General features: G+C 36.3%; 1 protein-coding gene across 1 annotated transcript in view; it reads left to right on the forward strand.

Annotated features, from left to right (window-relative positions):
• The window catches only part of LRGUK (leucine-rich repeats and guanylate kinase domain containing), a 130,271-nt gene that overhangs the window by 20,424 nt on the left and 96,325 nt on the right, over nt 1–13,522 (forward strand). Inside the window, exons 5-6 of the mRNA XM_011941220.1 lie at nt 897–978; nt 10,486–10,610. Coding sequence (XP_011796610.1) covers nt 897–978; nt 10,486–10,610 — 207 coding nt within the window. The remainder of the gene's footprint in view (nt 1–896; nt 979–10,485; nt 10,611–13,522) is intronic.

A 13,522-nucleotide genomic window follows, 5' to 3' on the forward strand; every position in this document is an offset into this window, starting at 1 on the left:
GGGAAGCGGAGGTTGCAGTGAGCTGAGATCGCACCACAGCACTTCAGCCTGAGCAACAGAGTGAGACTCCACCTCAAAAAAAAAAAAAAAAAAAAGAAAAGAAAAAAAAATTGAATATTTTGGCATTTAGAGAGTAGCATGGGACAATATATGGAACTAGGAATAGAAAAGGTAAAGGAACAGGAAAGAAGATATGCACAGAAATGAAGTGAATACAGTTTACTGGACAGTAGAGAAAATAAAATGGTTGTAGGTAAGGATGAAATTGAGGTAAATCCTGCAGGAAGACCAAGGAAATTTAAAATAAATGCTAAAAGTGGAGAGCGTGGCTGCAGGAATTGAAAGTGTTTAGGTTATTGGGAGGTTCCTGTGCACCATGAGGAAGAGGCCTTCTTACTATCCTCAAGGTGGACAGAAAAGTATCCCAGTTAGAAAATGATTAAATGGCTGGGTGCGGTGGCTCACGCCTGCAATCTCAGCACTTTGGGAGGCTGAGGCAGGCGAATCATGAAGTCAGGAGATTGAGACCATCCTGGCTAACGCGGTGAAACCCCATCTCTACTAAAAATACAAAAAAACTAGCTGGGTGTGGTGGTGGGCACCTGTAATCCCAGCTACTCAGGAGGAGGCTGAGGCAGGAGAATGGTGTGAACCCGGGAGGCAGAGCTTGCAGTGAATTGAGATCATACCACTGCACTCTAGCCTGGGCGACACAGCAAGGCTCCATTAAAAAAAAAAAAAAAAGATTAAAGACAGATGACTCCTTTAGCCTTAGTGTACTTTCAGTAATGAATTCTAACTTTACATTCAGAAATACCTTCTTCTTGTGCAGTTAATTGTGGTCAATATGAAAAATAAAATATTAATATAACATTTTGTTCTCTTTTTCTTGCCAGAAGGCGGATTTTTCCCACAACCACATTTCTGAAATTTGTGATTTGTCGGCGTATCATGCTCTCACTAAACTAATTTTGGATGGTATCCTTTGAATAAGTAAAGGGGAAAATTTTAAAAACAATATAAAAATTAAAGGCTACATATTCAATAATTGTACGATACTACATGGACTAGTACCAGATAAGCAATTTAATAGAGATGTGATTCATTTAAATGACTAGGGATTGATATTCACAAAATGAGGATAAATATTTTATTTACCAAGAAATGAAACTGTGAGTCAAAGCTTGCCAAGAGTATCTTACCCCTGAAAAGCTAAGTAAGATAGTCATCCTTCTGATAAGTGTAGGCTTATTCTTATTCTAGAACCAGAGAAGAAGTTCTGTTGTAATTAACTCCTTTCTCAGTCGGGTGTGTTGGCTCACACTTATAATCCTAGCACTTTGGGAGGCCAAGGCAGCTGGATCACTTGAGGTCAGGAGTTCAAGACCAGCCTGGCCAACATGGTGGAAACCCTGCCTCTATTAAAAATACAAAAATTAGCCAGGTGTGGTGGGGCACACCTGTAATCCCAGCTACTTGGCAGGCTGAGGCACAAGAATTGCTTGAACCCAGGAGGCAGAGGTTGTAGTGAGCCAAGATTGTGCCACTGCACTCCAGCCTGAGTAACAGAGTGAGACTCTGTCTCAAAAGAAAAAAAAAAAAAAAATTAACTCCTTTCTTCAAATTTACAGAAACTTGTGTCCTATTTTATGTAAATTCAGTATTTGAAAATCTAGATATGGTCATAAGGAAAATTAGTGATTATTTATTTTACAATGAGTTCATGCTAAGTTCTCTTTAAATAGTAAGCTTTTCTAATGTATTTTAAATATGCTTTCATTCTTTTTTTTAAAAAAGAACTTTTGATTTGATTTGAACATACCTATTTCATGAGCCAGGCTCCTGTGCAAGCAGAGCACCTACTTTAAAGACAGCGAGCTCCAACTTCTAGAGCCTAAGGGGCTAATTGGAGATCCTGAGTTTAATGAGCTTGAGTCTCTTTTTCACACCAGAGACTGATGTTTTCTTGGTGGCGGGGGAGCCAGTAGCTTCTCTTTCTCAGTAAGTATCTTTCTATTCACCTGAGGATTTTTGGGGACAGAATGGAGAATGAATTGATTGCCTTGGGTGCCTCATTCAGGGATGTGACAGCAGCTAGTACACACTACATTTGTGATAAGGCTGAGATGAGGTACAACAGAGGGTACATCTTCTTGAAGACATATCTTGTAAAAGAAAAAATCCTTTATTCATATATGATGGAAAGCTTGGAACATAGCAACACTCCCTTTAGAACCTGTGTGTGAAAATGAGCAATTAGTGGACATTTAGATGATGCTTAAATGAGCAAGTTTTTCTGATTATAGCCTAACAGAGAAATCAGAAAGTGACCAAAATAACACGTTTTGTTGACAAACTAAAAGCATACACATTAGCAGCGTATCTCTGTAGAACCTTCACTTCATGCTTGACTATCATATATTTTGAGTTTGCAAAGAGACAGCCAGGCAGTCCAGAAGCTATCTGGCTCAGACATCCATTTATCTCAGGCTGTGTAGAGTGCTTCACAGGAAGGTCCACAGCAGCAGCATCACCTGGAACTTCATAGAAATGCAGATTCTTGGGCTCCATTGCAGACCTAAGAAATCAGAATTTGCATTTTAATAAGACCCCCCCACAAAGCAATTTGAGCACACATTAAAGCTTAAGAAACACTGGGGTTGGTCTAGGCCGGGAGTGGTGGCTCACACCTGTAATCCCAGCACTTGGGGAGGCTGAAGCAGGCGGATCATGAGGTCAAGAGATAGAGACCATCCTGGCCAACATGGTGAAACCCTGTCTCTACTAAAAATACAAAAATTAGCTGGGCGTGGTGGCACGTGCCTGTAGTCCCCAGCTACTTGGGAGGCTGAGGCAAGAGAATCGCTTGAACCTGGGAGGTGGAGGTTGCAATGAGCCGAGATTGTACCTCTGCACCCCAGCCTGGCGACAGAGCAAGACGCTATCTCAAAACAAAAACACAAACAAACAAACAATCAAAAACACTGGTTGGTCTAGAAGTCAGCAGCCCCTAAATTCTTGCTAGCCAGAAGAATTCAGCAATTCGGGTACCCTGAATGCTGATGGTGACATGACAGTCTGGAGTTTGTTATGGAGATCTCTTGTTCCCCCAGAAAACATTCTATGTTTTGACATGGAATTGCCAAAGAAAACAACTCCACAGTATTTTGGACTCAAAACACAGTTGAAAACATTTCTATCACGAGAGTCTTAATTTCTACATACATTTAGCTTTCCATGTAAAAACTAAAGTATCATGGCTTTGTAAATGTCAGATATTACAAAAAAAGGAATTAGGGTTTTTTTTTTTCCTTGACATTAGATGTAGCAATTGAGTCTTATCACTAAAGTATAAAAAGCTGTAATTATTACATCAAAACCAATAGAAGTTCAGAACATGGGTATGTAATTAGAGTGTAACGTGGCACCACTTCTCGCCTGTGTTTTAAAAAATGCAAAAACAAACTATCATTCATCAACTGTTAATGAAATAAACTTCTTAGATCTCTTGCAGTTTTGAAAAGATAGTAGGCTAGTTTTGAAACAGCATGAAATATACTTCTTTCCTGTTTTGTGTAAGCATATCATATTGTGCATAATACAGGTGGTGAAGTTTTACAAGCTTTTCTGGACAGCAGAAAGCAAAAATATATCTAGATAAATTAATCTCTTGAGAAGAAAAATCACTAGATTAGACTGTTTTTGAAATATTAAAACAGTTTGATTAAAGAGAATTTTGAAACAACTTTTATGTCAGTACAGTTAAAAACTTGGATGAAATACAAAAATTCCTAGGAAAATATTACACATCAGCTTGGAAATAGAAACCCTGAGTAGTCCTATAACTATAAAAGTAATTTATTGTAAATTAAGCTAAATTTAAAAATTAAAAATCTTTCTACCAAAAAAGCCTAGACCCAAAATTTTCAAAACAGACCTTCCAATAGTGAACAAATTCTTTCAAACACTAAAAATAGAAGGCATATTCACAATTCATTTTAATGAGGTAACTTTGATATCTAAGCAGCCAAGGAGCAATCAGAGAAAGGAAAATGATAGGCTTGTCTCACCCATGATGTATCTGCAAAAGTTCTAAACAAAATATTAGCAACAGAATCTGACAGTGTATTAAAAAGACCATATATTACCACCAAATTGGGTTTTTCTCAGGAGTGTATGGAGAGTTTAATATTAGAAAATCTATAAATACAATTAACTATGTTAATAGATTAAGGGAAATAAACCTTATGATCCAGAGATATAGAAACTCAACAGACAATTTAATAAAATCCAGCTCTCATTCACAATAAAAACTCTCAATAAACTAGTAATAGGGAATTTCCACAAATTCATAGAGGATGTCTACAAAAATCTTTGAAACACACTTTATCCTAACTGGGGACATGTTCTAAGCTTTCTCTTTTAAAATGGGAACAAGTTAGGATGTCTGCCATTGCCACTTCAACCCATCATTATTTTGGAGGTTTTAGCCAACACCATAAAACAAGAGAAAGAAATTAAAGGTGTAAAGGTTAGTAAGGAGAACATAAAAGTCATTCTTTGCAAATGACATGTTTACCTATAGAGAATATTAAAAATGTGCAATAAGCTACTAGAAATAATAGCGTTTTGAGAGTTCAACATGACTAGATATGACTTCAGTTGCATTTCTGTATGCCAGAAACAAGCAATTAGAAAACAACTTTTAAAAGAAACCCATTTATAAAAACAACAAAAACAAATCTTATTAAAGATGAATAAGACTTGTAGGGGTAGGGGAACTAACAAAACTCTATTTAAGGGTGTTGAAGGCCTAACTAAAGAGAAATATATCCCGTGTCCCTGGATAAGAAGATGGGCAAAATAAAAGATGAGAAACAGAATTTTTTGGAAAATAAATCAGAGAAGGCAAATAAACATATGAAGAGATATCAACCTCATTTGTATTCAGATAAATGCAACTAAAGACCACATGATATGTGCTCTTAATGGATATTAATGGATATTGTGTTATATCCATTCAATTGACGAAATTTAAGAAATCAAAACATACCAAGTGTTGGAGAACTTGTAGATCCAGAAGATCTTTTTACCTTGTTTGTGGGTATGAAATTAGTTCAACCACCATAGGAAACAATTTTATATTGTCTTATAAAGTTGAGCATCCAAGTTCACTATGACCTAGTACTTTTACTCCTACACGTGGAAAGTTTAGCATATGTGTACCTGGAGCATTGTATAAAAATGTTCATAGCAGTATTGCTTGTACTAGTAAAAAATTGAAACAGCCCAAACACACATTCATAAGAGAAAGCATGAGTTATGGTATAGTCACACAATAGCATAGCATACAGTATGAGAAAATGAATGAAATATATCTACATGCATGTTAATAAAATTTAGGCATAAAACTAAGGGAGGAAGGTAAGAGGAAAGAGACAACTGAGCATAGTTACTATCTCTGGGAAGGAGACACGGATTTGACAGGAGAGGTATGCAGAGGTAGGTGTTGTTAATTTTCTACTGATTGGGCTGAGGGGCACTAGTTTCAAGCATGCTCTTTATATTTTTAAAAATAAAATCAGTCAAGCATAGGTCAATGGTGAATCAAGTATTAAACTTAGCTCTATGTAAAAATTTAAAAGCCCAAAAATTCTAAATTAATTTCTTTGAAAATAATTATTTAAAATAAAAACAAATCAGTTGAGCTAGTAATACCGACAGTGTAATTGTAGTAGATTATATCAATATTTCAGAATGAATTGGTAACTATATCAATTTTTTATCTTATGCTATTTTGTCTTTCCATATGTGGATAATTGATGATTAATTGATAATCATCCTAAATTGCAATACAATAAGCTTTGCCAAGGTTAAGTAAGTATATTTATTCTTAAGAAAGGGTACAGTTTATTCTTTACCTATAAACCTTGACTAGTTGTTTATTAGAATTTATGATGATAGAATAATGGAATTTAAAAATTCATAGAAGTTTAATTCCAGACAGAAATTTAGAGATCAGCTAGTGCTAATCACTATTTTATTTTATGGAAGAGGAGCCTGGGACTCCAGAAGGGTCAGCAACTTGCCCCAGATTATTTGGTAAATGGTTGAACTGAGACTTCTGAATTCCATTGTTTTTCCCATGTTGCAGTTCATTGAGTAATTACAACTTTTGTCACAGAGGCATTTAAACTATGCATGTTTCATTTCTTGGAGAGATTCTCTCCCACAGTGAAGAGCATTTTTCACTGGTAAGGTGATATAGATCTTTCAGGATTGGTTTTGATTAAAGCCATCATTGCAGCTCTCTCTACTAAGAGTACTGTGATGGATTTCCTACTATTTCTCAGCAACTGTTTTCTATACACCTGAACCATATTTTATGATTGTAGACAAATGAATAAGAGCAAATACTGAACTAGTGAATAATTCATGTCAAGCATTGTGAACTACTGACAGCATCGTCAAAATGTAAAAATATATTGTTGGGTTTTTCCCCAGTTGTAAAGTTATGCTTAAGTGCCACAGGATTCCTTCGTTCCGTTTCCCCAAGGATCTACAATTTCACTTTAAAAGATTTATTCACAGAATCATAAAAGTTTAGAGATGGAATGTGGTATGATGATTTTGAGTTCTTTTGAGTTTCTTTCTCCCGATAGTGGTGTTTTAAAATTAAAATATACCTAAGAGGATTAACCCAGTAAGCTAACTCATTGTAATGTGTAGTGACTTATCAGATTGTGTTTCTTTTTATCAGGAAGTCCCAAGACCTATGAAAGAACACGAATAACATTAGGAGGAAGGGCAAGTAACATTTTCTGAAGGTTCTTAAGAGAACGAGAGTTTGGGGAGATAAAGATATGGAAGACCAACTATGAACTCAAAGCTCTCTATGGCCCAGGCCTGCATATTGACTGTTGGCAGTGCCACCAGGCACACATGAGGTGACTGTGGGAGCAAGTAGAGGAAAAAGCTGTTGTGTCACTATAGAAAGTTCTCTATACTCAGAAGCCTGATTAATTTAGCGTGCCTGAAGTTCCTTGATATTTAAAGGAGAGTGAAAAGCTGAGAAATAGGAGGAAATAATTTTTCTGGAATGAGCACATTTCTCAACAGAGATGTTCAGGCAACTCCTGCTCCTTTGCCCCAGTGCTGTTAGTGACCGCAACAGTACCTGAAGAAACCATGGCTGTGATTGCAGTGAGCATTTGAATTCCTCCTCCTTTCTGTCCTTGCAGTGCTAATTTCAGAACACATGACTAGCTGTGGGAGTCCAAGCTAGAGAGTAAGCTGGATGTACCAAGGGAACTGTGGTTAGCCTCTAATGTCTTAGAAAATTACTGTAGACACAATAAACAAGCTTTCCTTTTTGATTCCTGATATCTCTTGATAATTTCAGGATTCCTGTTTTCTAGTTTTCTGATCCTTGCCTGCTTCCCATGAGAATACTTCCTGAGGCAGATACCCACAAGCACTGGTTTTATTCTGCCATAATTCAGAGTATCTTCATCTTGGTTGGGGTAGAGCTACCAGGACACTCTAGTGCTCCTAAAATAGGACTTAAACATGATTCCTGTCTCTGCTAAACTGAGACAGATGGCCATTCGAAGTTTTCCTTGCATAGTTTTTGTTGCCAAAGATTGCCCGCTCCAAGGGTATTTTATTTCATCCATACCTGAGTGAGATAGTTTAATCTCCTATTTCTTATGTTTCATATTCATCTTTTGTTACAATCTGTATCTACAAAGATCTGGTCTTTGTTCTAGTTTCAGAATAGTTATTTAAGCAGCCCAAAGAAAGTAGAACCAGAAAGGATAGTATTTGCGAGCATACGCATCTGTTTGTAGGGCTATTCTGGCAGGAAGCTTTATGGAAACAGATTTGAAAATGCATATTGACCACAAACAGAGCTATACTTCAGTCCAAGGATTGAAACTGAAACCATTGAGGAAACCCCAAGAATTTATGGTACATTTTACATTTTTGTCTAGTTTCCTTATTTACCTCTTTCTGGCCTAAGTATTTTCAGGCTTAATCCCAGCCTTGAATTTTCCATTTCTGTGCTATTGTCCAAGAGATAGAGGACGTGCTTCCTTGGCCTCATGTAATGTAATTTGGTAATGATATCAATGCCTTTTAATTGTGAGGTGATTTATGGTTTGTTGCTCATTCACACTCATTTTCTAATTTTTTTCTCATGACGTAACTTTTGGCCTTAATGGACACCTGATACTATCCCCACTTTAAATGAAAAATCTACTAAGTAGTAGAGTTGGGATAATTACAAATAATTATGGAGGCAAAATGTTTTTGTGATATTTATGACTTCTTCCTTCTTTTTTAAAAAAATTCTTTGTTTCTCTGATGAACGGAAGGAGATAACTGGAGATTAGAAGATGACCAGGAGAGGCTTTGAGGAAGAAATGGTTTGTCTAGAATATATACTAAGAAATAGAATGACTGTGACATATTTACAGTTATGATAGACATTGCAAAATTTCCTCTAAAGTGGCTATATCATAATGCACTCTCTCAGTAGTATAAAAGTATCTGTTACTCAAAACCTTTTACTTTAAAATGTTTGCCAAGTTGATGAGTAAAGAATGGCAGCTTATCTTAATTTGCATTCTCCTGACTACAGGTGAGACAGAACGTCTTTTCATATGTTTATTAGCCACTTGGATTCACTCTTTTGGAAATTGCCTGGGCATATTCGTTGTCCATTTTTTATTGGGTTTTTTGTTGTTGTTGTTGTTGATTTATTGTCATTTTTAATGTATTCTAGGTAGAATCTTTTGTCTGCTAATATATATTGTGAACATGTTCTCGTAGCCTATCATTTTCACTTATTTGTGTATTTAAAAAGTAATAGTAAGAAAATAAATAGTAAGAAAATGAGTGTTATATGTCAAAAAGAAATACTTAAGATATTGATTTAATGTGAATGTTAAAAAAATAAGAAAAAAAGTGGGATTTGGAGTTGTCTTGAAGAATGGGTGTGGTTTAGAAAGAAGTAGGAAAAAGAAAGTTCTTGGTGCATTCCAGAACTATTGAGAAATTGACCTGGCAGGAATAGGGAATTCTCTTGGGATGATAGTGTAGATGGAACTGGATAAACAGATTTTGCTTATAGTAAAGGGCCTTAGATAGAAGAGTGAGGAATTTGGAATTCGATGAGAATTTTTAAATTGAAATATATTAAATCAATATTTTTAAAAAATTAATCAGCCTACAGTGTGTAGAGTGACTTTAGGGCAGAAAGTAATGGATATTAGTGTAACTATTGATGTTAAAGGAGAGTTAAGTTGGCAGAGGAGTGAATAAAAAGGAAAGAAATCATTAAAGAGATATTTTAAGGCAAAAAAAGGCAGGTCTTGGTGATTGGATGCCTCACAGATTATGAGTGGCTGAGAAATGGAGATGCCATGGGTTACTTGAGAGGAAAAACTGAGCTTTGATGGGGAAATGATATTAAATCCTGGAAATTGGTCAAAGACTTTGAGAACAGAGAGAGGTGAACAGAATTAATGACTTTGAGATTGTAGTGTTAGGTGACTGCAAGATGAAACACAGAAGATAAGCTAAAATTGTCACAATAAATGAAACTTAACAGATGAAGAAAGTAAGGCAGAGTTTAAGCCTGATTGTTTTACAAGGAGAATGGAGGTCAATATAGACAGAAAGAAAGGGCTGTTCCTTTCTATAACAGGGTATTGGTCTTTGGAGCACCCATTTGCTACAGATGACATCTCCCAGGCTCTTAGCCCAGTTATGAGGATAATAATGCTTGGTGCATGTTGCCCCTGCAGGGCGATCTGGTAGTCAGAAGTTCTGCCCGTGGGAACACACATGAGTTTCTCATGGGGACTTAACTGATCAAGGGAAAACACAGTGCCAATGAGGCAGCTATGAGCCACGGTGATTTTTCTTTCCATACCGATTAAATGAGTCAAATACAACCCAGCACACTTAAAAGCTATGCCTTTTTTATTTTGAGACGGAGTCTCACTCTGTCGCCCAGGCTGGAGTGCAATGGCCTATCTCAGCTCACTGCAAACTTCGCCTTCCGGGTTCACGCCATTCTCCTGCCTCATCCTCCTGAGTAGTTGGGACTACAGGCATCTGCCACCACGTCCAGCTAATTTTTTGTATTTTTAGTAGAGATGGAGTTTCACCGTGTTAGCCAGGATGGTCTTGATCTGCTGACCTCGTAATTCACCCGCCTTGGCCTCCCAAAGTGCTGGGATTACAGACTTGAGCCACCACACTCGGCTGCTATGCCTTTTTAAAAGAAAAATTGTATAAAATATGACATGTTCTGTATGGAAATATATATTTCAAGATTAATACTCATCCTATATTGGGCATATAATCATTATTTAAGCTGCGGTCTGCTTTGTCTACTGATGATTTAACACTGACTCTTTTTTTCTTCCAAATGCTTTTAACAACATTTTCCTTAAATGTAGTCATGGTATATAGGCAATGAGATAGAAGAAATCAGTGGACTAGAGATGTGCAACAATCTAATTCACCTTAGTTTGGCCAACAACAAGATCATGACAATTAATGGCTTAAACAAGTTACCAATCAAAATACTTTGTCTGGTGAGTCTAACAAAATGTCATTCTTTATAGAAGTAGTAGTTCATGTTTTAGTAACTATATGAATTATGACTACTTAGGATTTAAATATATAAAGAGCAAATTCCTTCATGAAATGTTATTGTCTTCAGTTTTGTTTACTCCTTTCTTTACCATTTGCATGTGTGTGTGGTTGTGAGAGAGAGAGAGAGAGAGACAGAAAGCAATGTTTCATGCTAAAGTAAAATGATTCACTAAATTGTTATCCAGATTCAATATTTTAAATGATTGACTTTTTTATACTAGAAAAGAAAGGTATACTTTTAGCACGTATTTACAAATACTTTTTATAATATCTTATTGGTGAAAATAACATTTAAGGATACGTAAGCATAATATTTATTGCTGTTAGCACTTTAACTGCTTTCAAATGAACCACAGATGCTTTCTGGGCACTGAATTTTGACAGTCCTTTTATTTTAACATGCGTTAGTTAGTCTTCCACTCTAGAAAATCAAAAATAGTGCTAAGAATAAATGAACAATTCCAATCAGAAAGTTTAAATTTGATTATTTTTTCCCACAGAGATCACTCTTTTGAAGTGTGACCTGCTGTGTGACTATGACTGAATTTACAGAAATTCAGCAGGATTCTAATAGTCTCAAAGATATACACAATATTTTTGAAATAACAGTATAGCTCCCTAACTTGGGGGTCTACAGTATTGTCTGTGAAATATCCAGGATTCTTTCTTCTCCTTCCTCCTACCTCTTACCCACTTGGGTGGCTTTGCTGTTCTTCTTTACATCTGTCGTGGGGTGGACAGGTGGGATTTCAAGCTATGAGGCTTGTAGCTTGTAAATTTCTTACGAGAACTATCCCACAGAGGGTTGTTGAAACTGTTGCTTAAAATGACATCTTGGGCCATGCACTGCAACTCATGCCTGTAATCTCAGCACTTTGGGAGGCTGAGGTGGGAGGATCACTTGAGTCTGGGAGTTCGAGACCAGCCTGGGCAACATAGCCAGACCCTGTCTCTAAAAAAAAAAAAAAAAATTCGCTGGACATGGTGGCGCAAGCCTGTAGTTCGAGCTACTTAGGAGGCTGAGGTGGGAGAATCACTTGAGCCCAGGAGGTCAAGGCTGCAGTGAGTCATGATCATGTCACTCTACTGCAGCCTGGGCAACAGAGTGAGACCCTGCCTCAGAAAAAAAAAAAAAAAAAAAAAAAAAAGAAATGACATCTTGGATTATCTGCTGATTTTTGACATACACAATATACTATTTCTGTCTTATTTAACCATAGATCACTGAAGATTGGCTATGTGTTCATTTTTCCTTCCCTTAGCTTAGAGCTCAAAGTACTTTCTTAAAACTCTTCCAGGCTGGGTGTGGTGGCTCATGCCTGTAATCCTAGCACTTTGTGAGGCCATGGCAGGTGGATCACGAGGTTAGGAGTTCAAGACCAGCCTGGCCAAGATGGTGAAACTCCGTCTCTACTAAAAATACAAAAATTAGCTAGGCGCGGTGGTGGGCACCTATCATGCCAGCTACTCGGGAGGCTGAGGCAGGAGAATTGCTTAAACCCAGGAGGCAGAGGTTGCAATGAGCCGAGATTGTGCCACTGTACTCCAGTCTGGGTGACAGAGCGAGTCTCTGTCTCAAAAAAACAAAATAAAACATAACAAAGCAAACAACAACAACAAAAACCACAAACCAAACCTCTTCCATTCCTACAGTGAGTTAGGTCAGGATAAAGTACTGGCATCTCAGTACTGAGGATGAACTTGAAGGTTTAATACTTTTCCTGATCTTTCATGTTTTCTGCCCATGAAGGCTTATGAGCAAAATAAAAGTGAAAATGAATTTGATAAATTAGTTTGAAAATGTTCAAGTTAGAAAAGAATGTCACATTTTAGAATTATGACAATCTGAAGGATTTTTAGCAGCACGTATGATTCATTTTGTGGTCTGTTGGAATATTGTTCTTTTCTTTACATATCTTCTCTGTATTGATGTTCCCATTCATTTAAAGTGGAGCATGGTAAATAGAAAAAGATATAGGGGTGTGCTTAAGGGAATGAGAATGAACTCATTATTAAGAATAATAATATGTAGCATTTTCATCCTAAGAGTGTGTTTCAATTACAAAATAAATAATCCATGTTGACAGTTCTGTCTCAGGTAGCTTTTAGAAAAAGGATAGAATACTTCTATTTTGTTAGATTTGGTGGATCGTTCCCAATCTCTGCCCTCATCACCCAAGATCAACTAGAATACATGGAATGTACTATCATTCATTTTTCTTAATTTTTTGAGAATAGAAAGGTTTTCTTTTCCAAAGTTTATAAAATCTATAAAATTTGTTTCAATAGTTTTTAATGCTTTTATTTTTAATTCACGGAATCAGGAAACCAGCAGCTTTAGTTACTATTGAAAATAATTTACAATTTAGAGAAAGAAGAACAATTCACCATACAAATCAACTGTTAATTCTCGAATATCAACTTTTATGATTAATATAAGGGGAAAATGTGGTTCACTAATGGGCTGTTCTGTCACCTAGCTTCTTAGCAAGTAATAACAATGCATTCCAAACTTTAAAATTCATTTTGTCACAGTAAATGCTGCTTGTTTTTTTCTTCCAAAATTGGTTGGTTAAGAATGTTTCCAATTTCATTTATTCAAGAACATGGCTTTATTCTAAAAGTCTTTTCCCAAATAATCATTATGAAACAAGCAGAAAGAACTTTTTGTGCAGAAGCTGGATGTCCACTTTTAGGAGAGATGCATTAGTTTTTCAGCATTGGATAAAGAGTTTAACTAGAAAGCTTTCAATTTAGAAATTCTGTGATTCTAAATTTTTTTCGGTTCTGGTTTCTTTTATGACTATAGGCTATCTAATTAAACTTTCCTATGCCTTACTCTTCTCATGTC

Source organism: Colobus angolensis, unplaced genomic scaffold (assembly GCF_000951035.1).
Source record: "Colobus angolensis palliatus isolate OR3802 unplaced genomic scaffold, Cang.pa_1.0 Scaffold2, whole genome shotgun sequence".
Taxonomy (NCBI): domain Eukaryota; kingdom Metazoa; phylum Chordata; class Mammalia; order Primates; family Cercopithecidae; genus Colobus; species Colobus angolensis.